We start from the raw sequence: 26708 nt of genomic DNA, 5'->3' as shown, positions 1-26708 counted from the left end.
CCTCTCCTTACCACTTAGACACTCAGGATAAGGTGTGTGCATGGTGACACAAAAGACTATCGGTTAGCCCGGGTTAACCTCAAAACCAAGCTGGGGGTTGGGTTTCAGGTAGACATAGGGGTTTTGCCTTATCTCCCTGAGCCCCTTATAATAGGGATAAACAACCCCTTTTTTTCTGCCCTCATGTTGGAAGCCTTGTCAAAACCGCCAAAGACCGATAGTCCCCAGAATTCCCTGCTGACCTCTGAACCTTGGGCCATTGACACCCATTTTAGAACGGCCAAACTCAATGACGCTACACTCAGCAACGCATGGCAGAATACTAGAGAAACACAGCAGTCCTTACAACGGGTTTATCCCTGTTTTTTTTTAACAGAACAGACTTCTCTATAGGGTGGCTAAGGACGGTGAGGAACCCCAGTTATTAGTACCAAGTGGGTTCAGGGATCAGGTACTTATTTTTGCTCATGCCCATCTCCTTGCAGGGCATTGTGGAGCTGAAAAAACAACCCAATCTATACTTCGCAGTTTCTTTTGGCCAGGGGTATACGCACAGGTACGGCAATACTGCCAGGAGTGCCAGATATGCCAGAAGAAAAACCCCTATGTTCCACCCAGTGTTCCACTGAACCCACATCCTATTGTTGGTAAACCATTAGACAGAATCGGTATGGACCTTATAGGCCCCCCACCCAAGTCCAGCCGGGGTTATCAATATTTCCTTGTTATAGTGGATTACGCCACAAGATATCCAGAAGCCCTTCCTTTGAGGTCGGCCACATCCACCATGGTAGCTCAAAGATTGATAGAAGTTTTTTCAAGAATGGGGTTTCCCCGTGATATCATCCCCGATCAGGGGACTCCTTTTGTGTCACGGATAATGAGGGAGGGGTGCAAGGAATTGAATATCTGACACAAAGACGTCAGAGTGCCATCCCCAGATGCATGGGCTTGTGGAGGGCTGTAACGGCAATCTCAAGCTCACCCTCAAGAAGATGCTCACTGGGGATGGAAAGAACTGGGATCAGCTACTACCCTTTGCACTGTTCATGCTCAGAAGTCAGACCCTGAGTAGTCTTGGTATGTCCCCTTTTGAGCTACTCTTTGGCCGAAAACCCCGAACACTCCTAGAGATTACAAAAGAGAGCTGGGAAAAAGAGGGGGTTCAGGAAGCTCAATCATTGTTGGACTATGCAAACCAGGTTTACTAAGAACCTTAGCCCACATGTCATTAGAAGAGGCAAAACAAAGACAAAAACACTTCTAGGGAGGAGGTGACGTGAATTAGATGTAGGAGACTGGGCTCTAGTCCTTCTTCCGTCCTCCTCTGACAAGTTAAGGAAAGAATGGCAGGGACCTTTCCAGATCACAAGAAAAATAGGAAATAGAACTTATATCCTGAGCCTCTCCCCGAGGAAAACTCAAATGTACCATATAAACCTCCTAAATAAATGGCTGAGCGCCCCACCTAAACAGACCCATAGTGTATCCACCGTGGAAACTCTGCCCCACACAGTACAGGACACTGTAATTAATACTGAGTTAACCGACAAAGAACGGGAAGAAATCGGGGCCCGCCTCCTTAACCATAAAGAGATCCTCTCTGATCAACCTGGCAGGACCCATTTGGCCGAACATTCGATCCCGACTCAAGGAGTCGCGATCAGACAGAAACCCTATAGGGTCCCTGAGGCCCGACGCCTCAGGGATCATAGTACGCTCTAAGAGCAATTGGTGTTCCCCAGTTGTCCATGTACCGAAACCGGATGGCAGCATGGAGGCTCAATACATCTCCACAATAGATCTCACCAGGGGCTATTGGCAAATTCCCCTAAACCCTGCTGACCAGGAAAAAAATGCCTTTTCCACACCCGATGGCCTATACCACTTTACGGTCCTCCAGTTTGGGTTGCATGGGGCCCCGGCTAGTTTCCAGAGGCTGATGGATATGGTATTAACACCTCACCTATCCTACGCCTCTGCCTGTCTAGACGATATTGTGGTATATAGCAGGTCATGGCGGGGCGTGGCCAAGTAGGCCACGATGGTGGACGCGGTCTGCTGAGGCTCCGCGGTCGGGCAGACCAGTAGACAGTACCACCTAGTCGGAGCTGGCACCAAACCTACTCAGCCGACATCGGAACCGAAGCTGCACACAGTGGGGTGCAAGAAATACTTATCGCCGCAGTATCAGTCGAGCACACCGCAGGAGTTTTGTCCCGGGACCCGGTCACAAGATGGCGTCTACCCGCGCCCAGCCCTGCCCTCGGAGCGGCGGGGTTCCGATCGCAGGGCGGCGCATCCCCAGACCGGGAGTACCTGATTCCTATTCCAAACGGCAACCAAATGAGACGGCGCTCACTTGATGGTTATCGCCCCCACCGGCCGCCGCATACCCTACGAGCTGCGGGAGAGACTGGGGACAGTCAGCGACAAATCACCTCGATCCCCGCCTATGCGCCGAAATCCCCCAACAAAGCAAACGCTTGGAGCGGCCACTGGGGCCGACATCACCGGCACCAGCTTTCCTGACACTGGGGGACAAATCACTGGTGCCCCCTCACCGGTACATCACTGAGAGGCCGTTTTTCGCGCTGAGCCTGCCTGACTTAAAGATGGCGCCCATGAGCTGACACGCTCGGCCCACCGGACGAATCTTTCCCAGAGGACCTACAAGCAACATCACAGGAGGTGAGAGGGACAGGGACCCGACCATAAGCTGCCACGCTCGAACGGGACACACCCACAACATGAACCATGGAACCCTCGCTGATCCACAGTCCGGAAGACGACATTGATCCTACAAATGCCCCGACGGGAACCCGCCTCGCAGGCACGAACTGCCACCCCCATGTATCAATTGTTCACTCTCCAGTTCAATGGGAGTCCGTTTGGACGTATCGGCCCCGCTGATAGGTCCCAGGTATTGGGACGGTTTTCCAACCCGGTTTCTTGTTTAATTGACCCGGTTTACACCACCCTTTTACCCCTCAGGGAACGCACGCAACAGGGCACCCATCACACTTGGGTGGCTGTCACTGACCCCCATGTCCTGTGAACGTAGGGCTAGGACACCGCTAGAATCCATGACACAGCCACCCTTTTTAAGGTGCACAGATAACGATTACCACATACCCCAATGCAGAGTGCAGACTTTGGCATTATAGTCTTAAACACACAGGGCCATCATACTCCTCTTAAACACACAGGCCTTCATACTCCACGTAAACGGTATGCAACATACTCATACATTAAACGTAAAAACTCACAAGTTGCGTTTTTGCAAGAGACACACCTCACAGCAGCAGAACTCAACAAACTACGGGCCAGATGGCACAGAACTTTATGTGCCACGTCATACTCTGCATATTCACGTGGCGCACTGGTCTGGGTCCGTCCGGGTGTCCCTTTTCAAGAGCTCCGGAGAGTGGTGGACAAAGAGGGTAGATTTGCATTGCTGGAGGGGCTCTTAGACGGACAATCCATCCAATTGGGTAGCATATATGCCCCGAATACTGAACAGGACAGCTTCTGGGATTCCCTTACTGGAGTTCTAGCCCAATTTGCATCTATCCCATGGATCCTAGGGGGCGACTATAACTGCGCGATCAATATCGCATTGGACAGATCTCACCCCCCACATTCTCCTGCTCCGAGACAGATGGAGCGCTTCCAATGCTGGGTCACGCACTGGGCGCTTGCAGACGCATGGAGAACACACCACCCGCTAACAAGACTATTCGTTCCACTCCATTCTGCACAACCTATGGATCCGGTTGGACAGATTTTTATGCTCCCCATCACTGATCTCCAAAGTTCAACACACGGATTACTTCGGCCGCGTAATTTCCGACCACGATGCACATATCTTACGTATACATTGGAGGCCCCCTCACCCCCCGGTGCCCACCTGGCGCCTCCCCCGCGACTGTCTGACGGACCAAGTGTTCAAGCGCGACCATGATGAAAACATACAGGACTACTTTACTAATAACACGGCGACCGCCACATCCAAACTGGTAGAATGGGACGCATTTAAGATAGTGACTCGGGGAGCATGCATCAAACAAATAGTAGGGGTGAAACGCACACTAGAACGAACACTCGCCACCACCAAACTAAAGTTAGCAACCCTCACAAGACGAGAAGATGCAAATGCTGCGACGGCCGAAACAGGTGGCGGAGGCCAAAACACAGTACTATACGTCCATGGCAGACTTACGTAAATACAACTTTAGGGCCTACGCCACTCGAATGCACAAGGGGAGAGACAAAACGGGCACACTCCTAGCATGGTTAGCAAAACAGGACACAGACACGAAACCCATCACCGAGATAATAGACCCCGCCGGTAACTTACTGCGATCCCAAATAGACATCCTACGTGCATTCCAGCAATACTATACCACGATTTACCGCAACCCGACACAGCTTAGACAGGAGGCGATAAGCCACTTTCTGGACCCCCTACCTATCCCACACATTACGGAAGCAGAGAAAACCACACTAGACGCCAAAATAACGCCGACTGACATCACCCATGAGATCCGTGCACTAGCGCGGAACAAGGCACCAGGCCTAAATGGTCTACCACTCAAATATTACAGCACCTTTTCCTCCCTGTCAGTCCCTCGTCTCGCAGAGATGTTCGCGACCGCACTCGAGAGGAGAGAATTGCCCAGCTCCCTCCACGAGTCGGTCATCATAACGTTCGTAACGTTCCTCAAACCGCACCGCGACCCACAACAATTGTCTTCCTACCGCCCTATCACGCTCCTCTCTGCCGACTGCAAAATACAGGGGAAAATTCTAGCGGATAGATATGAACAAATCCTGCGACCCCTTGTCCACCCGGATCAGTGCGGGTTTGTTCCCGGCAGAAATACATCCCAAAACATACGTCGCTTGTTCCACATTCAGGATCAAGTGGGAGATATGCACACTAACGCGGCCTGCTTAATTTTAGACCTCGGAAAGGCCTTCGATACTCTCACGTGGCCATACCTTTTCGCCGTTCTACAACGCGCAGGAATAGGTCCAACTCTGCTAACATACACGCAGCTTCTCTACACCAAGTTTACATCTCGTATTCGAATGGGCCGATACGTATCGTCCCCATTTAAGGTGGAGAGAGGTACAAGGCAAGGGTGCCCACTATCACCCTTGATCTTTGCCCTGGCGGAAGAACCTTTGGCAATTCGATTACGCCAGGAGGGACCCGAATGGGGCATTCCCATAGCGTACACCATTCATAGAGTTTCCAGGTACGTGGAGGCGTCTGGACTCAAAGTAAATTGGGACAAATCCACAATCTATCCGCTGCATCCTAACCTCGTACCGCAGGAGGTGCGCATTGGTGCGCAGAACCTATCTTGGAGCACAAATGCCCCCCGATATCTTGGCGTCCGCTTGTACCACTCTCCCGCCGACATTTATAAGGGTAATCATTTCAAAGTGCTGGCCGGCATCAGATCGTTGGTGGGATTTTGGAAGGATCTCCCGCTGGCCCTGATAGGCCGCGTGGCCATAGCTAAGAGGATCATCGTCCCGCGGCTGCTATACCACTTCACGAACTTACCGGTAATCCCTCCCAAAGCCTTTTTTCACGACTTAGACTCGCTCCTCCGCTCGCTCATCTGGGGGGCAAGTAGACATCGCATAGCCCTCACTAAACTGCAATTGCCCACCACGCAAGGAGGTCTAGGCGCCCCCTCCTTCGCATTGTATTTTCTGGTGGCGCAGTTACAATGGCTATCGTACTGGACGGCGGGTAGGCATACACGTGGAACACATACGTCCCGAGGCCCGGTCCGGAACTCCGTTGCATGCTGCTCCCAGGTACCAAACCACGATGGACTTATCCATTACAAGTATCGGTAGCCCGTCGATGCATGCAAAGAATCCACCGCATGTCGGCAGAGACCCCGCACTACTCCCCTCAGTTGCCGCTGGTCGGCTGGCCCAAACGGGAGAAATACTTCACAACTACCATGCTCCATACGTGGATGGACCGCGAAATAACCAAGGCTGAATCGCTGTTCACAGATGGACAACTTGGACCTTATGACCAGCTCATGGAGGACTACGATCTCCCCTCGGGACAGTTTTTGACCGCTCCTAGAAAATTACCGGCCGCACTTCGACCTTTCTACGGGCGAGCCAACAACGAGAACTTACCAACAAACCACTGCTTGCTCTCCGAGCCAAATGGGAGGACGAACTTGGGCGTCAATTACACGACAGGGAGTGGGAAAGGGGACTAGAGTACCCCAAGAAAGTGTCTAGGAATGCGCGCTATAAAAATATACAGTATTACATCCTACATAGAGCATATCAAACACCAGCACGCCTACAGCGATTCTACCCGGACACCCAATTCCACTGCCCCAGATGTCATTCACCAGACGCGCACTTTAGGCACATGTTTTGGAGCTGCCCCACCTTGCAACAGTACTGGTCCATAATCCTCGAGACACGCAAAGAACTCACAGGCCTCACAGACATACACACGTGGGAGGCAGTCGCTCTCGGAATCGTCCGACGACCAAAAACGCACAAAGTACCTGTCCGTTTCGCGTCGCTCGAAATTCTCCTAGCAAAAAGAAGTATTGCCATGAACTGGCGAGCCACACTTGGCCCCCCGATAGAGGCGTGGGTGGGAGCGGTGCAGAAATGGGAGGCGGCAGAAGAAGTAACACTGCGGTAGGAGGAGGTGAAGGGACTACGAAAGCATCCCATATCTATGGAATGGGCCCTATTATCCCACCAGTTCAAACAATTGCACACGCGTACCGACCCAAGCACTTCTCAACGCAACCCATCTGACTCAGAAGCACGAACCTCGCACGGGAGTACACAGGACACCACCCCAACCAATACGTAATGCACAATAACTCCACAACGTACTGCACCGTATACTGCTACTAGCAACGTTGTCCAAATGATAGCCCGCAAACAACGCTGTGACGCACCTACAGACTGTAGCTGACATAACCCAGACGCCCTACCCGATGCACACACCCTGACTCCCCCGTCAAGGTACCCCCAGTTCATTCTCTCCGGTTACCCCCCGACATCACTTTACAGAGAAGGCAAGTGGACTATAACGACAGATACCCCCTCTGAGTACAGGATGTATGTCCTACGGCTGAACAGCAGTACTACTGTCGTCCAAATAAACACAATGAGATGTAATGTGATTTTATTGAAAAACGGTTAATAAAAATATATATTTTTTTAAATATATATATAGCAGGTCATGGCACGAACACCTCCAATATCTCCAGGCCGTCCTCACCGAGCTTGGATTCGCTTGTTTACATATCAACACAAAAAAGTCCACATTCGCTTTCCAGAAAGTTAAGTATTTGGGGTATGTTTTAGGGAAGGGTCTGATGGAGCCCTGGACCGAGATGGGAAAAGCCATCCAAAACACACCCTTTCCAACTACCAGACGTGACCTTCGGGCTTTCCTCGGATTGGTGGGGTACTACAGGCGCTTCATCCCCCAGTTTTCCGAGGTCGCTGCCCCCTCACAGATCTTTTTAAAAAATCAGTCCCTGCCTCACGGTTGCGTAACCCATCGGATGCTGAGGACCGGGCCTTTCTACTCCTTAAGACCACCTTGACAACCTCCCATGTGCTGATGACCCCAGACTTTCAAAAACCCTTTATCCTCCAGACGGGCGCCTTCGGGGTGGGAATCGGGGCGGTGCTGTCCCAGGTTGATAGTGAGGATGAGGAGAGGCCTGTCATCTATATCAGCAGGAAGTTGTTCCCAAGGGAAAGGGTCTATCCCACAATAGAGAAGGAATGCTTGGCAGTAAGGTGGGGTATCGAAAAACTGCGCTACTATCTTGAGAGTAGACCCTTTATTTTGTATACTGACCATGCTCCCCTGACTTGGCTCCTACTGAACAAGGGTTGCAACGACCGTATCCTACGGTGGTTCCTGGCCCTACAGCCTTTCCGGTTTGAGGTGCATCACTGTAAGGGGACGGAACAGGGGAACGCCGACTTTCTTTCCCGCTATCCTATTTCCCCCGATCGGGGAAACACAGGGGGGAGGTTGTGTTACGGTTTACCTGGGGAGTGGGCCCCACAAACTCCCTCCGATGTTGACTCTTTAAAGCTCGTCCGTGCACACGAATGGCCTTGCCCCTTTAAGACCGCTCCGGACCTATGGGAGGACGTATCAGCATGCATGACGACGGACCTTCTCATCCTATCGGAAGGCCCCACCGGGATGAAAAGGTAGGAGCCAGAACCAGGAAGGAGGCAAGCCGGAAAACGGACTGGGGAAGACGAACGTGGAGCAGCAGCTGTTGGATCCAGTGTCGCCCAGTGGCCCTGACGCCCAGGGGAGGAACTCGTAAAAGGACTCGACGCCAGGAGGCCAACGATCCTGCACTTCGCCCACGCCTGCTCCAGGAGGAGTGTGGCTGGAGCAGGTATGTCGTTGACTGCGGGGGCTTTCGTTTTCACGTGGAGGGAACGGGTAGAATTGTGAGGGTGGGCACAGATTTTCACTGTTGGTTTAGCACAGGTGACGGTAATTTGTGGTGATCCCCTCGCATCTTACCTGCCCTGGTCAAAACCGGCTCTCTCGAGTATTCCACTGATCTGTGGTTTTTTTCTTTTCTTTTTGATACTGTCCAGGACGTTCGGCTGCCGCTGCTGATTCCACCGGACTGTAGAGACAATTCCGTTTCCCCTCCCTCATCCATAGCTATGCTGGATGGACACTATTACTTTACGAACCACAGTATTCCCTGAATAAAAAAAAGTTCATATTACTAAACTTCCTGGGTCTCCTCATCTTCATTCCTGACGCACCGTTCCCTTGTGCCTACAACCACTCGGGGGTCGGTGAAACATGGGCAACAGATTAGTTCTGATCTTGGTGGATCATGCCAACCGGTACCCAGAAGCTATCCCTCTAAAAACTGTGACTGTGCACGCTGTGACCAGGGCACTGATGGGGACCTCTTCTTGTGTGGGTTTTCCCAAGGTGGTGGTATCTGACCAGGTACCAACTTTATGTCAGTGTACATGAAGGCCATGTGGAAGGAGTGTGGGGTAACTGTAGTGCTAGATGCACTCTTGTGGTCTGACACCACGTGATGACCTTTGACTACCATCATTTTTATTGACTTTGGTGTGTTATTTGATCCTAGCCTGAATGTACGATATCCTGCATATGCCTTGTTTCTCTTCTCGTAGTGGGAGCTGTCACAGAGTAGAACAGCCTTGCCAAGAATAGAACGTGTGGGATGTGCATTTGAAAGCAAAAGAGAGAGAGAGAGAGGTGTGGAATGTATTTTTTGGTCTCGAAGTCCAGTGTTATGAGCAGTGGTACACAAATGTGCACTGTGTTGTACATTGAGAGATGAAGTATGTGATGCTAAAGGTAGTGGTGCACAAATGTGGATTGTGTTGTACATTGGCAAGATTTAAGTTCTTACTATTGGCTTTGACATGGTCTCCTGTCATCCTGAATTCTGACTCTGCCCTGCTTGATCTTTTCTGCGTGCACAGACAGGCTTGCAAGTTCGTGTCCGCTGTGTTTGAGCCACCGTGTGGAAGTGGAATTTGTGGAACTCTGTATTATCTGAAAGGCGGAGCAAGACATTTGGTGCCACTCGAGGATTTACGAAAAGTGCAATTTTAAAGGGGGAAGATGCTCTCTAAAATGTCTGTGTTTTCAGTTGCAGATTCCCAGATGCCAACTGAGGTATTTGAGTGGGAGATTGCCTCTAATGCATGTTCAAAATATGAGGGGCAAACACAGATATTTAAATGTCTACATGATTTTTTCTCTTTAAGAGGGAAAACAACTTGGTATTTCAGACAGAAAAAGTGGTGTCATTTTGAATGCATTGCTTAGCATGTATCAAAATGTGACCAGTTGGAAAAAGAAAGTAATGAGCTGCAAAGGGAGCTAGTTGAAACCAAAGAAGAGTCAGACTTTTTAACACGTGAAAATAAATCTTTGAAAAAAGAGTTGAACATGTACCAAGCTCCAAAGTCAATTATTTTGCCAGGCTGTTCAGATAGCCAGAGTGATTCATTCGTGAAAAATGTGGATGCATAGAAGCTGCAGGTTAATTTACAGTGTTTACAGGAGGTTTTAATTAATTCTTTTGAGGATGTTCCTCAGCCAGAAATGAAGGTTATCTTGGTTGAATTTGAAGCCTCCGAAGTAACGTTGAACTGAGAAAATTTTAACGTGCGGGAAGATAAACAAACCAGCCTGTTATAACTAGCGATGGTTGGTTGCAGTTATAAATCAGACATGTCAGTGAATGACAAACCTTGCTTTACACGGAGAGATGCTATTTTGAAAAATGAAATGACAGAAAATGTGTTTTTTAAACTTGACTCTGAGTTTAGATTTGAAGAGGAGAAACAATGTACTTTTGAATCTGCAAAATAGATTATGCAATCTGTTTTAAACATGTAGCCAATACAGAAAGGAGACATTAAATTACATGTGATAGTTCAGGGGCAGTGTGCCACTCTGAGTATGTGCGAAAAACAAGGAAAGAAGAGTGTGCTTTTAGACTTTTGGACTGAAAGATTTTCAAATGCTGGAGAATGTTTTGAACTGCCATATCAACCTAGTAAGTTAAGCTTCTTGCCAGGACAAAACCTTCCTTTTCAATACATTAAGTCAGCCCTAAGGAAGGCCCAAGGGCAGGGTGCAGTGTATTTAAAAAGTAGGACATGTACCTTGAAGTTTCACATTTCCTCTTAGTGAAAAACTGCCATTTTCGTTCATAGATTAACATTGGGATTACCTTATTACATTTTATAAGTGTAATTTTTGATTTGGAAGCAATGGGACCACATGTTTGATTTATCTGGAGTCACAATTTAAAATGTTAACTTCATGGTGAAGTTATATTTTAAATAATAATTCTGAAAATACCACTTTTAGAAAGTTGGTATTTTTTTACTTAAGCCATTTTTGGACAAATGTACGATGTAAAATTGATTGTGCAAATGGGTTTGCGACCCGTTTGCGCATGCAATTTTAGTCAGGGCCATGTACTTACACTATTTTGCGATTTCCAAATAATTTGCGACTCGCAAAATAGTGTATTGTGCTATTAGGAAGGGGCGTTCCCTTCCTAATAGTAACCGCAGAGCCTTGTTGAATGTTTTGCGACCCCAATTGCGGTTGCAAAACACTCGTAAATTACCGCCCTCTTCAAGAGGGTGGTAATGAAGTCGCAAATGGGAAGGGGTCCTCATGGAACCCCTTCCCCTTTGTGACTGGCTCCGAAAATATTTTTTAATGGACGGCAGTGGTCCCAGGGACCACTGCCAGCCCTTAAAAAATGAAAAAAAGTGTCATTTTTTTTTATGCATCCCATTTCCTATGAGGAAAACAGGCTGCATTTAAAAAAACAGCTTTATTTAAAAGCAATTCCAAACATGGTATTCTGATGATCCCAGCCACCATCCCTGAGAGGGCCTGCCATTCCCAATGGGTTCGCAAATTGCGAGAGGCTCATTAATATTCATGAGCCTTGCAATTTGCGACCCCATTGGGAATCACAAACAGTATTAAACACACTGTTGTACATGCAAAATATCACCTTGCAAATTGCGAGTCGCAAAAGATTCGCAATTTGCGAGGTGCTATTTTGCGCGTCGTACATCTGGCCCTTGGTGCCTTCTGCCGGTCTCTGAATATATGTCTCGGGTGGGTGACAGATGGGCTTTGTGCTTTCCCTCTGGACAGCCACAGACAAAAGGAGCTTAGGTGTGATTGATGGGCCATCCTGGGCAGGGTGGAAGGGAGGGGCAGACAAAACTGAATGGGATGTGTCCTGTCCCACACAACGGGCTGCATAGCCCCCTGTAGTGAGTCTGGAGCCAGGGCAGGAACTTCAACGGAATCTCTTTCTAGTCTCCCTCACTTCAAAGGCACAACTGGCTATAAGTACAGGACCCCTGACACCACCAACTCGGTATACTTCTGGACCTGGGGATACTCTGCCAGTAAGGAGTACTATTGTGCTGCTGAAAGGACTGTCACTCTGCCTGACACCTGCTCTACTGTGCTGACCTGCTGTCCTCCTTGCCTGGGAGTGAGAAGGACTGGACCTGCATCTTTACAACCCAGAACCACAGTGACTCAAAGGGCTTGGTGGCTTGCCTCCTGTTGGAAGTCAGTCTCAGGGACATCACATATTTCAATCCATCCATCTGCAGCACTTAGATTCTGCCATCTGAGAGTCTTGCCCTGCCAAGTGGTGCCAATCCCGTCCTTAACCATTGGAAGTGGCTAAAGAATGCTGCCACATTAAAAACCCATACATTGCTGTCGTTAGGCGGCTTGGGACTGGCGCATCTCCATCGAAGACGCCTCATAGCTACTGCCACAAGGACTGAAGATATTGCATCGCTGACTGTGCAGCGTATCGCCTCCATGCCGTGACAAATTCTCGATTTATGTGGCTCGACGATGATGCATCACCTACATGGGTGGGTCGAACAATGATGCATCTCCTACTTGCATAGATTGGAACGAACTCCTCACCTACAACAGAAGGAACTGACGACAGCGCGTAGCCTCCTCTGCTCCTCGCATCTCATGCCCGACGCAGCTACCCATCAAGGTATTGTTTTAGCAGGCTAAAGCTGGTTCCTGTATCTGACCCGTGCTCCATTGCGGTCGTCCTGAATTTTTAGATTTGACCGAGTCTAGTGCGACCAGATAGCCCTGGTTGGTGCTTTATGCTTTTAAGCACTACATTTCAGTTTATTTATTTTTTATAGTTCATAAATCCAGTTATACTAATTGAATTATTGTCTCTGCGGTCATGTTTTGTTCATTAAATTAAGCTCTATTTTTATAGCCAGGTATTGTAATTTTCTGTGTGGTATTTTCACTGTTTTACTGTTTGGAGTGTTGCACAAATCCTTTATACAGTGCCTCCTAAGTTAAGCCTGACTGCTCTGGGCCAAGCTATGAGAGAGTGAGCACAGGTTAATTCAGGGTGTGTTTGGGACTCACCCTGACTAGCATTGTGGTTCCTGCTAGGATTTTTTTTTTTTAAATACTTTCAAAATTCACCAAAAAAACAGAGGTTACAGGGACGTTAAAGTTAGGCTCGGACTTCACTCATACAAAACCAGTGAGATTCGGCAGTTATAGTTACCTCAGCTAACTATAACTTAAGCCCCCACATTGCACTGCTTATGACCTCACATATTACATCACTCATGAAATCTCAAATGACATCATTGATGACATCATCCATTGACCCACTCACACACCCACACAACCACTCCCACACCCATACAACCACACACCCACACCCAAACCCATACACCATTCACACACAGCTTCACATACCTATACAAACACACACACTTACAGATCCATACAACCACTCACGCACCCTCCCACAAAACCACTCATACACCCGCACAACCACTCACATACCCCCTCACACACCCATAAACCACTCACATCCCCTCACACACCCATTAACCATTCACATACCCACACACCTACTCACAGACCAATACAACCACTCACACACTCAAACAGCCACTCACAAAGGCAGAAAATCACTGACAAACCCATTCACAGATCCATACAGCCACTCACATACCCACTAACAAACAATTTACTTACCTTCGGTAACAATATATCTGTGAGAGACCTATATTAGTTATAGAATCCTTACCTTAGAATTACCCCCAGGCGTCACGCTGGATAAGGAGATTTTTTTTTCTAGCAGTACCCCTGCGCATCAATAGGTGGTGTTGGTCGACTCCACGTCCATCGTAGTGACCGCCGGGATGACATCGCGGTGTCTATTTAAACGTCACCCCTGCGCTCTGATTACAGTTCTGAAACGACTTTCCACACCAGAAGCGTCGAGCCTTGAGAAACATTGACTACTGGTGCACAAAACTAGGGCCCTGAAAGGGAGTCCCTTACACTACAAGTCAGTTCGCAGAACTGGGAGGATGGGTGGGGCGGTAAGGAGTCTATAACTAATATATGCCTTTTACAGATATAACGTTACCGAAGGTAAATAACTTCATCTGAAAGAGACTATTAGTTATAGATTTCTTACCTTAGAATAGATACCCCAGAAATGCCAACCCTGGAGGTGGGTCTGCGAACCAAGTTCACACAAGAAAGTCCTGGAGAACAGAACGGCCAAAATAGCCGTCTCTCTGGACTTGGCTATCCAGACAATAGTGTTTGGTAAACGTGTGCAAATATGCCCATGTGGCTGCCTGGCAGATGTCAATGAGCAGGACTCCACGTCCCAAAGCAGTAGTGGCTGCCGTCCCCTGGTAGAATGGGCGTGCAGTCCCAATGGAGGTTCCTTTTTCGCTAAAAAGTAACACATTTTAATGCATAGGACAACCCATCTACAGATGGTACGTTTTTGTACAGACCGACCCTTCTTGGTGCCCACATAACCAACGAAGAGTCGATCAACCAACCAGAAATCTTTCGTGCGGTCAAGGTAGAAGGACAGTGCACGTTTTGGGTCCAGTCGGTGGAGTCTCTCCTCCTCTTTGGAAGGGTGTGGGGGCAGGAAAAAGGTGTGCAAAGTGATTGGCTGATCTATGTGGAAAGAGGTAACCACTTTTGGTAGAAAAGAGAGCCTAGCGCGAAGGCCCACTTTGTCCAGATGAACTGCAAGGAAAGGAGGCTTTGAGGACAGAGCCTGAAGCTCACTCACTCTGCGAGCAAAGGCATGGCGAGCAGGAAGGCAGTCTTCAAATAAGGAGTCGAAGAGGACATGTATATAGTGGCTCAAAGTGAGCACACATAAGCTGAGTGAGGACAAGATTCAAATCCCATTGGGGCAATACGAAAGGAGGAGGAGGAAAGAGACGAGTAATGCTCTTTAAAAATCAATTTACAATAGGGACTTGAAAAGAGAAGGCTGATTAGGAAGGCGAAGAAAGGCAGATATGGCTGAGAGGTAGCCTTAAAGAATGCCCAAGGCAGAGCCCTGCTGGGCTAAAGAGAGGATGAACAAGAGAACTTCAGAAAGCGGGGCAGAGAGGGGCTCCACAGCCTTTGCTGTGCACCATGCCACAAACTTATTCCATCGACAGGCGTATACCGTCTTAGTGGATGGACGCCTGGGTGCCAAGATGACATTACAGACTTAGGGAGGAAGGTCAAAAGCTGTCAAGTGCTGCCACTCAATCTCCCCGCAAAGAGGTGGAGGCTGGACAGGTTCGGTTGGAGGACTGTCCCCTGCTGCTGCGACAGAAGATCCTCTCAAAGGGGTAGTCTGATGAGAGGATCAATGGCCATGCTGAAGAGCTCGGTGTACCAGACTCTTCGTGCCGAGTCCGGAGCCACAAAAATGACTTGTGCCCAGTCGCTCTTGATCGTCTTCAGCACTCGAGGCAGAAGTGGTACCGGCAGAAAGGTGTACAGGAAGCCGCAGGTCCACTCGTGACCAAAATCATTGCAGAGCGAGTGTCGCCTTGGAAATTCCAATGTGCAGAACTGCTGACATTGAGTGTTCTCTTCGGTGGCGAACCAATCTAACCAAGGCTCTCCCCACCGCATGAAACCTTGCACCACCTCCGAGTGAAGACGCCATTCGTGATCCATTATGCACCGACAGCTGAGCTCATCTGCCCTAGCATTCAGAAAACCTGCCAGGTGTGGAACTACCAGGGACATGCCCTGATGTTCCAGCCATGTCCAAAGGCGACATACCATGACCCCACCCTGTCCTGTTTGTTGCAGTACCACATGGCGGTGGTATTGTCTGTGAACACCTGCACTACTCTTCCTTTGATAGAAGGAATGCTTTCAGTGCCAGCCGAATTGCTCGGAGCTTCAAAAGATTGACGTGGAGTCCGAACTCCGCCGGAGACCAGAGTCCTCTGATCTCCCCTTCGCCCAGGTGCCAGTCCCATCCCAGAAGTGACGCATCAGTCACCACGGTCAGCTCCGGTTGGGGAAGGGAGAGGGATCTGCCCCATACCCACTGTTGGTTCGTCAACCACCACTGCAATTGGTGTGCAGTACCCTTCGAGATTTGGGCGTCGTCGGAGAGATTACCCTGATGCTGTGCCCACTGGACCTTCAGGTCCTACTGAAGAGCCCGCATATGCCACCTGGCATGATCCACCAGCAGGATGCAGGAGGCCATGAGGCCCAGCAGCCTCAGTCAATCCTACCGAAATCCGGGATGGAGGCTGAAACATCTGTATAATAGCCTGAATATCCCAGACTCTCTGTTCGGGAGGATAAGCCTGAAACCGCGCCGTATCCAGAACCGCTTCGATGAAAAGGAGCTTCTGAGAAGGAGTCAGGTGTGAATTCGGCACGTTGATAGTGAACCCCAGTGAATGCAGGAGGACCGCTGTAGTCTGGAGGTGGGAGACGACAGCCTGGGGTGAGCCTGCCTTCAACAGCCAGTCGTCGAGATAGGGGAAGACTGGAACCCCTGACCTGTGCAGATGAGCTGCAACCACCGCCATCACTTTTGTGAACACCCGAGGGGTGCTGGTAAAGTCAAAGGGGAGCACCGTGCTGAAAATGCTTGTGGCCTACCATGAACCGTAGGTAACGCCTGTGGGCTGGCACGAAGGGGATATGGAAATATGCGTCCTGCAAGTCCAACGCTACCATCCAGCCTCCTGGGTCGAGGGCAGACAAGAGCTGAGACAACGTGAGCATCTTGAACTTCTCCTTCAGGAGGGAGCGGATGAGGGCCCTGAGGTCTAAGATAGGACGCAGGCCTTTGTCCTTCTTGGGTACCAAAAAGTAGTGGGAGTAGCAACCACAACCTACTTCTGGCACAGGGACCCATTTGATAGCTCCCTTAGCAAGAGAGCTGCAACTTCCTGGTGGAGAAGGGCCAAGTGATCCTCAGACATGCGATGGAAGGATGGTGGCATGGAAGGAGGGGTAGTCTCCAACGAGAAGTAGTAGCCCCTTCGGACTATTTGCAAAACCCACCTGTCCGATGTGATAGTTTGCCAGTGGGGGAAATGATGGTAAATCTTGCCGCCCACTGGCCTCTGGTGGCTCTGAGGGTTTGGATGCTGCTGCAGGGGGGTGGACTGGCCCCCCTGCTGGCCCCCAGACCCGCGTCACTCGGTCACACATCCGCGGCCACACACAGGCTGGGCCAGCTTGCGTGAACCGGTGGCCAGATGGGGACGAATGTGGTGGGGCACCTCTTCCGTAGCCATGAGAGCGGCAAAAAGCAGACTGCATGGGGCAAGAGGTCCAAGGATCTGGCCATAGCCCTAGCGTGCTTAAAGCGCTCGAGCGCTGATTCTGCTTTATCACCAAAAAGGTGACGGCCATCAAAGGGCATGTCCAGCAGTGTGAAAAGGACATCCCTAGAAAAACCAGACGTCCTCAACAAGGCGTAGCGTCCCAGGGCTACTGGCGTGGAAACCGTTCTGCCCAGTGAATCAGGAGTACCCAGCCCGCAATGGATTATGAATTTTGCTGCGTCTCTACCCTCAGCCACTGCGTGGGAGAGAACGGGCCGGGCCTCCTCCGGACACTGGGGCAGCACCTGCGCTACCATATTCCACACCGTACGGAAATAACTGTCCAAGTGGCATGTGGTATTCACTGACCGCATCGCTAAGCTGGCGGAAGAAAACAAACTCTTCCCAAGATGGTCCAGCGTTTCAGATTCCGTATCTGGGGGAGCAGTATGGAGTGCACCCTTAGAGGACAAGACTTGGACCACCAAGCTCTCAGGGGTTGGGTGTTGGGAGAACAAAAGTGGGTCGCCCGGAGCCGGGCGGTGGCGTTGGACAATCATCCTGTCCACAGGGGCCCCTGTGCTGAGCTTGAACCAAGTGCCCAGAAGGACGTCTGTGAGGGCTTCATTAAAAGGCAGCAGGAGTGCGGAAGAAGCTGCTGTAGGCTGAATTACCTCTGTCAGGAGGTTAGTCCTGACTGCTACCGTAGGAAGCTCCAGGCCCAAGGCCTCAGCTGCCCTACGCAACACCACTGCATAAGACGCTCTCTCTTCCATAGCCACGGTAGGGGGAGAAAACATGCCATGGTCTGGGGAGGTATCCAGACCATTGGCGTCACCCAGTTCCACTCGCCAGTCCGGTTCCTCAAGCTGGTCAGCTAAAGGGTCTACAGACCACTCCCAGACCTCCTCACTCTCTCCTGGCTGCCAATCAGGCCTGTAGGGAACGCCAGGGATGAACCATGGCACAAAAGTGCTTTCTGGCGCCGGTTCCGACATCAATCGACGCCGGTCCAGCATCAGGTCAAATTTGTGGGTGAGGCTGGGATCGGCACCGGGGAAGGTACAGTTAGGTCGACCAGTGTTGATCCGCATCCAGGCCTGGATCCTTTGGGGCCCTCCAGCGCGGTGGAAGAAGCTTCCGGCCTCAAAGTCCCAGGGCCCTGAACCGAGTCGGTGGTGCCCAATGACGTGCCGGTGGAGTCAGTTCATGACCTGGCAGTTGCAGCATGACTTTTATGTTGTGGTCGCCCTCCAGGAACCCGAAGCACACAAGGTGGGGTCTATAATCGACATCAGGCTGTTACAGGCCTCGCACCTCTTGAATCTGGTCCGTCGATGTGACATCCCTCGCGAACCAGGAGTCGGAAGACTCAAAAAGAAGTTGACAAAAGTAAAAAAAAGTTTAGTCAAAAAATGACCAAGGGGCAAGCTCTCACCAGATCTGCGCAAGGCTGGCGTGGAAAAAGAAAGAACTGACGTCAGCAGGCAGTGACGTCATCCCTGCGGTCACGACGACAGACACGGAGTCGACGGACGCGCACGGCTACTGCTAGAGAAAAATTCTCCGGATCTAATCTAACACCTGGGGTAATTCTAAGGTAAGGAATCTTTAATAGTATCTTTCAGATAGACCTATACAGCCACTCACACATCCACTGACAGATCCATACAGCCACTCACACACCCATACAGTCATGCAGCCACTCAGATGACATATGTTAGAACAGTATCACTCATTAGTAGTACAAAAAGAAGAGCAAATTAACTTATGCAGTAGCTTTGAATACAACATTAAGTCTCACAAACATTTTCAAATCACTTACACTGACTAGATGTCATCAATGTTGTCATTTGAGATGTCATCAGTGAGGTCACTAACCATGTCATCAATCATGTAATATGTGAGGTCATAAGCAGTGCACTGCGGGGGCGTAACTTATAGTTAGCTCAGGTAACTATAACTGCTGAATTTCTAAGGTTTTGTGTTTGTGAAATCTGAGCATAGCTATAACATCCCTATAACCTTTGTTTTTTTCAGTAAAAAATATATATATATATATATATATATACATACATACATACGTACATACATAAACACCATCACTTTGGCCGAAAGGACTGCCATATTCTCCAAGTGTAAAATCTGAAATGTATTCATTTTATTTCACGATCTCTATGTAGATGAAAATATTTTCAAGGACATGACAGTGAGAATAAATCTGGATTAATTAAGTTTTTAAAGAAAATCAATTATTTGGGCAAGTATGCTAATAAACACATTCACGCATTTATCATTAAAGTGCAGAGGAAAAATATTTATATGGTACACTATAAACTAACATGAAAAAATCAAGAAGGCATGGACACCTTATTCAGATTCTTGACGAGTAATCTGCTAGCTATTACCCTTATTGAGGGACTAGAGGGCCATCATGACCCATTTGAAGTTGACCTAATATAAGACCATGAAGACACTGTGAATGGTATGTTGCCTAAATGCTGTTTTTCTGAATAAAAATCGTTTACACAGACATCCAGGACTACAACCCACATAACGTTTGGTTGCTTTTTGGTCTCGATTTTGACATCACAACGTCAAACAGACCTATTGCCAATACTATACCCAGAGGTGGCTTTGCGTCTACTACTTTCAACCACTGAGTTTCTCTGATCAGCCTCTTTCAGTGATTGGCTTGAGATGCTACAAATCCCGCTCAGTCCAGGTGAGCCTCCATCTTTCACCTAGCGCTATTGGTTGTTAAGGGTGTAACATTCTGCTTCCACTAGAGTGCTTGCATTCAACTTCACAAAGAACTACTTTACAAATATAGCCCTCTCTGTCCACTCCTGCTGGTTTCTTCCTATGTGTCTCACTCTAGTGTGCTTATGCTGCCTGCATTAGCTCATAAACCAAGATGTATTGGCTTTGCCATTGCTTGTTAGCACTTACCTTTTACATCAAGGACAAGCTCATTGCTAATGTAAGATGTTATTGTGCCATCTTTGTTGAGTCTCCATTTTTGCCGAGACTTCCCATGTTCTGTCCACAGGGCTACTTTCGATCCAGGCACATCCCTACCTCCAATCACATCCAAGCATGCATGATTGATCTAATAATTAAAAACAGAAAGAAAACAATGTGCTATTTTTTGCGGATAGGTACAAATAACACATACCTAATAAAACAAATACAATCGCATAATGTTGTATCAGAACAGAGATGGATTTGTTTGACAAACCATTTAAATAAATCGCTGTACTAGAATAACACTAGAAAATAACTTCCACACGTCGGAGCACCAGAAACATGTTATTAAATAATTAGCCTAATGAGGGGCATCAAGATAATGATGCTTCTTTATATTTAACCAGATTGCAGAGAGTAAAGATGTTCAAACAGTAGCAATAAAAATAGTGTAGGTTTGTAAATCGTGCGCTGTAATGGGAGTAAAGAACACACAGCATTTACTGTTGACAACAGGAGTAAGTATTGTAGAGACTGGCTCTAGCCAAAATAAATACAGTACATGTAGACCTAACATAATACAGTCCAACTCAAATGCTTCATACAGTGAGTGTAAGGTTACCAGATAACTCCATGTCACTAAGGACACACTGACCAAGTCCTGTGATTAACTTGTTTGTGTTCAGGTGTACTACTTCAAGTTGATTATCGGACTACTGGTACCAGAATACATCACACAATTACTTAAAACACCTCAAAGCAGCACTGCATTCTTGGTGACATGTGGTTATGGGGTCGCTTGAATCTGTCAATAAGCAAAAGTGCTGGCCTTTGGGTGTGAGGAATCCTTACTAGAATATCGGGACCTGCTGTGAAGCCAACATCTTATGTATCAGACACAAGTTCTAAACTTCTATGTGCAGCTCACCTTCTGTGTTGCTCTTTATTTAAGCTCCCCTGTACAAGTAACAGTGATAACTATTCATCTCCAAATTAGAAGGGTCCAAGTGCTAAGGATTTGGAGACACATGCCCATATGAATGCACAAGAAGAGATAGCTCTGCTCCTATCACATCTGAAATGAGCCGGGCAACCCATCAGACATCAATTGCCCGCAAGACCTGGCTTGTCAGTTCGGGCTGGTCTGTTCCAATAAGGAACAGGGTCAAGAATGATTTGCATATGGCTGGGTTTGAACTGGGGTGGCAAAGTGAGCTAAAGAACGATGATGGATTCAACCCAGGTCTGTGACTGGCGGCGAGTGTCTGAAAAGTTTCAGCGCTCCGTCCATCATCTCCTTGTGTTTGCTTTGATCGCCCTGGATCCCCTTTTGGAGAAAAAAAACCCACTCATGATACCAAAGTCTGAGGTGTTTGCTTATAATACAGCCGCCTCAAGCCTGGCCAAAAAGTCAAAAATACTGGCACAAACAAAAACAGGCATTGGTGAAGCCAACAGGTCTACCTTTAGCAAACTGGTACAATGTTTTTTTTTTATTGCAAGCATATGTCGGGGGGAAAAAAAGAAAAAAACAAGCAAACTCCTAAATGTAGAAGAAGTTGGCTTGTTCTTTTTCTTTTTGAGACATATGCTTGCAGTAAAAAATAACCATTGCACCAGCCTGCTAAAGGCAGACCTGATTGCTTTGGAAAAAAAGGAAAAATTGAAAGAAAAAAACATTGGCAAAGTAAGGTATTGGCCCAAGCTCTGACATGTGGTGCACGTTTTTTGGTGGATGTGCACATGCAATCAGGAAAAATGCCATCAGTCACAGCGCAAAACAGCCAGTGGCAGAAGTCTGCTCACCCTCTGCCCTATGCTGTTATGGGTGGAAGCAAACAGTGAATTACTGTTGGATAGACCAATGGATAAAGAATGCTTACCAAAGGCTCTCTAATGAATGTATTTGTGTGTTTTTTTATTTAAGACTTTTTTTTTCATTACATCAGGCCGCCGAAACAACTAAACCGATCTCTCAGGCACACCTAGAAATTGTGGGATGGGGCTGCTTTTACTTTTAGCTGGTGGATTTTATCTTCACATACCTTACACCTAAGTACAGTTTTGCCACCAGCCCAGTGTTCACACTGAGACTAGAAAATCTATACTCTAACCTAGTTTTTAAAATTAGGATCCAGGATAATTGGTGTACCATTGTAAGGAAGTGTCATTTTTGCATGGTCACACCTTCACACTTTTTAGGTCACGCCTAGCGCAGCGCATGCGCTGCTCTAAGCAGAAGGCCTTGTAATCACTACAGACTTCTCCAGACTTTCACTAAAGTCGTGCGTGTGGCTTTTTATTTCCCACACTTTCTATTGGCCTTTGCATGTGGCTTTCAGCATGATGGAGCACGGTTTCGTATAAAAAAGAAGCTTGCTTGTATGCAATCCTCTTGAATAACCTGTAACATTATAACCAACATGTTTGTGAGTACTATCTTTGCATCACATTTTACATATTATATCTAGGGGAAGATGTTCTATGTATTTTACTAACCAGTAACCAGAGTGTCCTTATAATGGCCGCCAAAAACGCGGGAACGTTTCTGCGCTTGCGTCTACTACATCTACGTAGTATGACGTCTCCTGATGCTTGGTGGGAAATCTTTGCAGCTGCGCAATAGCTTTTAACATGGCTGCTCGAAAACCTCGCATTAACGCACATGCTGTGCTGAAACTAACCTATGCAAGTTTTACTAAGCCATTAATGCAAAAGCTATATTAAGCAAATGGGGTAAGAGTAAAAGTAAGCGGTATACAGTGAATTCATTTAATTTTGTCTTCTAACATGCTCTTCTCTGACTTTATTAATAGCTCGCATTTGGGCCTTGGCGGATGACCAACAACCCTGTTCCTTTGCGGCAGCTATGCATGCGTCCTACATCCTTGTCCTGAGACAAATGAAGTCATTGAATGGCTGCCAACCCATGTGCCCAGCAAGGACATGGGAGGATCAACTTTTGAACCTACGAGAGGAAAAAGCCGAAACATTGTATTACAGATTTATCGATCCACATATGAAATGCTTGTGGGAATAAAGCTTGTGGGTATTAAAATTAAGGGGCGGGGAATTAGGCAATAGGACTAAAGAAAGTTATTGCACTTAGTATGGTGTGATGTCCTCACCCCACTGCCTGGCCCAATCAAATTGAGGGGTGTACATAGAGTTGAAACATTTTGGGTGGATCATACATTTAAATTGGTATAACAGAGGTAAGTTCTAGTTAGCCCACTTGATGCCGATGCTATGCTGAGATGCTGCCCGATTTTGCTGCAATCTGACTGAAGAATCCAACACTAGGGAAGAATCGCGGATCAACCGAGGTGGCACATCTAAGAAGGGGTCCGGACGAGCCCGAGCCGGAGAGAGTAGTACCAGAGAGGAGTGCAATGCTGGCGTTGCAACTAGAAGAGATCACCTTCCCAGACCAGAACCTGTCCTGAATCCTTGATACTCTGATGTCTAGGTCCTCACACCATTCTAGGTAAGGAATATGCTACTTACCAGTATGCATCTGTTCTTGGCATGTAGAGCTGCAGATCCACACACTAGCATAGTAGATCGCCATCTGGTGTTGGGCTCGGATGCTTGCACCTTGTTGTTGTCTAGGAAGAAGTCTTTGTAGTCACGAGATAGGTGACTCCTCCCTTGGACGATAGTGCGCGAGATGTCCATGTGTGTATATCTAAGTAAGATAGAACTGGAACAGATACAGGTTCCGGGGAGGTGGGTGGGCGTGTGTGGATCTGCAGCGCCACATACCAAGAACAGATGCATACTGGTAAGTAGCATATTCTGCTCAAGGCATATGAGCTGCAGATCACACACTAGCATAGACTATACAGCAGTATCTCCCCTAGCGGTGGTCACCTGTATCAGTTGCAGTAGTTTGAAATAAAGTTATAAGGACAGCTTGGCCCACAGAAGCTTGTTGCTTTGCTTGTACGTCAACACAATAGTGTTTAGTGAAGGTGTGTGTTGTAGACCATGTGGCTGCCTTACAAATGTCTTCTAAGGGAATGTTCCCTAAGAATACCATGGAAGCCCCTAGTTTGCATGTGGAATGCGCTCCAGGAGGAACTGTTAATGTGCGTTTAGCTTTTTGGTAGCATATTTGGATACATTCACTATCCACCTAGCAATCCCAGTTTTGGAGATGGGGTTACCCTTGTGTGGTGGAGAGAAAGCTACAAACAATTGTTTTGTTTTGCGGAAAGATTTAGTTCTGTCAATGTAATAAAGAAGGGCTCTTTTAACATCTAAGGTGTGAAGAGCTCTCTCCGCTACAGAGTCTGGGTTTGGAAAGAACACTGGTAACTCCACTGACTGGTTAAGATGAAAAGGAGATATGACTTTTGGAAGGAATCTTGGATTTGTCCCAAGAACCACTTTGTTACGATGTAATTGTAAGAATGGTTCTTGTATGGTTAATGCCTGGATTTCACTCACTCTTCTTAGAGATGTGATTGCAATAAGGAAAGCTACTTTCCATGTGAGGAACTGTAGTTCGCATTTATGTAGAGGTTCAAATGGGGGTCCCATAAGCCTAGTAAGAACAATGTTAAGATTCCACACCGGAGAGGGTGGTAATGTGGGAGGAATCATTCTTTTAAGTCCTTCCATGAAGGCTTTGATCGCAGGGACTCTAAAAAGTGACAAGTGTTGTCGATTTTGTAAATAAGCTGCGAGTGCTGCTAGATGCAGACTTATGGATGAGTATGCTAAATTACATCTTTGAAAATAGTAGGTAGCAAATTATGTTCTGGATGGAGGCATCTAGTGGGTGTATATTATTGTTAGTGCAGTAAATGGCAAATCTTTTCCATTTTGTAGCATAGCAAGCTCTAGTAGTAGGTCTTCTGGCTTTTTTGATAATGTTCATGCAGTCCGGTGGAAGGTTAAGGTAACCAAACTCTAGGACTTTGAGAGCCTAATCGCCAGAGTCAGTTGACCTGGATCTGATGTCTGATCTCTCCATGGTTCTGGGTTATTAAGGATGGGGAGAGACGCAGTTTTTGGTGTGGAACTAGTGAGAGTTCCAATAGTGTTGTGAACCATGGTTGGCGTGCCCATGTGGGAGCTACTAGGATCAGTTTGAGAGATTGCTGCCTGATCTTGCGTACCTCTAGTGGAATGAGTGGGAGAGGCGGAAAAGCGAACGCAAATCTGCCTGACCAGTTCATCCATATCGCATTGCCTTTTGACTCCGGGTGCGGAAACCTGGCGGCGAAGGTTGGGCATTTTGCATTTTCGTGTGTGGAGAACAGATCTATGTCTGGTTGGCACCATTTTTGGAAAAAGGGTAGTAGAACTTGGGGATGTAGTTCCCACTCGTGAATCTGTTGTGTCTGTCGACTTAACAGATCGGCAATCTGATTGTGAACTCCTGGAAGGTGGTCTACACGTAGGTATAAGTTCTGAGGAATGGCCTATCTCCAAATGTTCTGTGCGAGCTCGGACAGCTGCAGAGAATGTGTGCCTCCTTGTTTTTGTATTAAATACATGGCTGTCATGTTGTCCGTCCGGATGAGGACAGACTTGTTCTGTACAAGTAGTTGGAAGGATTTTAGTGCTAGGAATACTGCTAGCAGTTCTAGGTGATTGATATGGAGCACTTTCTGTTGAGTGGTCCATTTGCCCTGAGTTGTGTATCCGAGGAGATGGGCTCCCCATCCTGTGAGTGATGCGTCTGTTGTGAGCACTATTTGTGGAAGAGGCTCGAGGAATGGCTGCCCTTTGGACAGATTTGTTATGTTCCACCACTGTAGAGAGCGATGTGTGCGGCTGTCCACCAACACCAGATCTGTAAGTTGTCCTTGAGCCTGGTTCCACTGACGTGCTAGACGTTCCTGTAAGTGACGCATTTGAAGTCTTGCATAAAGCACAATGAAGATGCAAGATGCCATCATGCCTATGAGCTGTATGAACACTGGCTGGAGGAGAGTGTTGGTTTTGAAATTTTGTGATAAGAGTTTGTATACTGGCTATCCTGGCTGGACTGGGATATGCTAGCGCTGTGGAGGTGTTTATTGTAGCTCCTAGATATTGGTTTATATGAGAGGGCTGGAGATGAGACTTGGGGTAGTTGATTGTGAACCCCATGTTGTGTAACATTTGGATGGTTTGATGAGTGTGTAGAACACATTGGTTGAATGACTTGGCTTTTATTAGCCAGTCGTCTAGATATGGGAAGACATGAATTTGTTGTCTTCTGAGATGTGCTGCTACCACCGCAAGACATTTCGTGAATACTATGGGGGCGGTGGTCACTCCGAATGGAAGGACTGTGAACTGGTAGTGTTGTCCATCCACCACAAACCTTAGGTACTTCCTGTGAGCAGGATGTATGGGAATGTGGAAGTAGGTGTCCTTGAGATCTAGTGTGGCAAGGAAATCGCCCTGTTGCAGCAGTGGGAGCACTTGTTGAAGAGTGATCATATGGAAATGATCGGAGTGTAAATACAGATTTAGGGGTCTGAGGTCGAGTATTGGTCTCA

General features: G+C 47.8%; 1 protein-coding gene across 2 annotated transcripts in view; it reads right to left on the bottom strand.

Annotated features, from left to right (window-relative positions):
* The window catches only part of CRYBG3 (crystallin beta-gamma domain containing 3), a 1479538-nt gene that overhangs the window by 51148 nt on the left and 1401682 nt on the right, over positions 1 to 26708 (bottom strand). For both annotated transcript variants that reach the window (XM_085622435.1, XM_085622437.1), the window contains one exon: positions 20194 to 20353. In XM_085622435.1, coding sequence (XP_085478561.1) covers positions 20194 to 20353 — 160 coding nt within the window. The remainder of the gene's footprint in view (positions 1 to 20193; positions 20354 to 26708) is intronic.

The sequence above is a fragment of the Triturus cristatus genome, chromosome 8, assembly GCF_964204655.1.
Source record: "Triturus cristatus chromosome 8, aTriCri1.1, whole genome shotgun sequence".
NCBI classification, from domain to species: domain Eukaryota; kingdom Metazoa; phylum Chordata; class Amphibia; order Caudata; family Salamandridae; genus Triturus; species Triturus cristatus.
The sequence above is the reverse complement of the archived record's forward strand: the minus strand, read 5'-3'. Positions and strand labels throughout refer to the sequence as shown.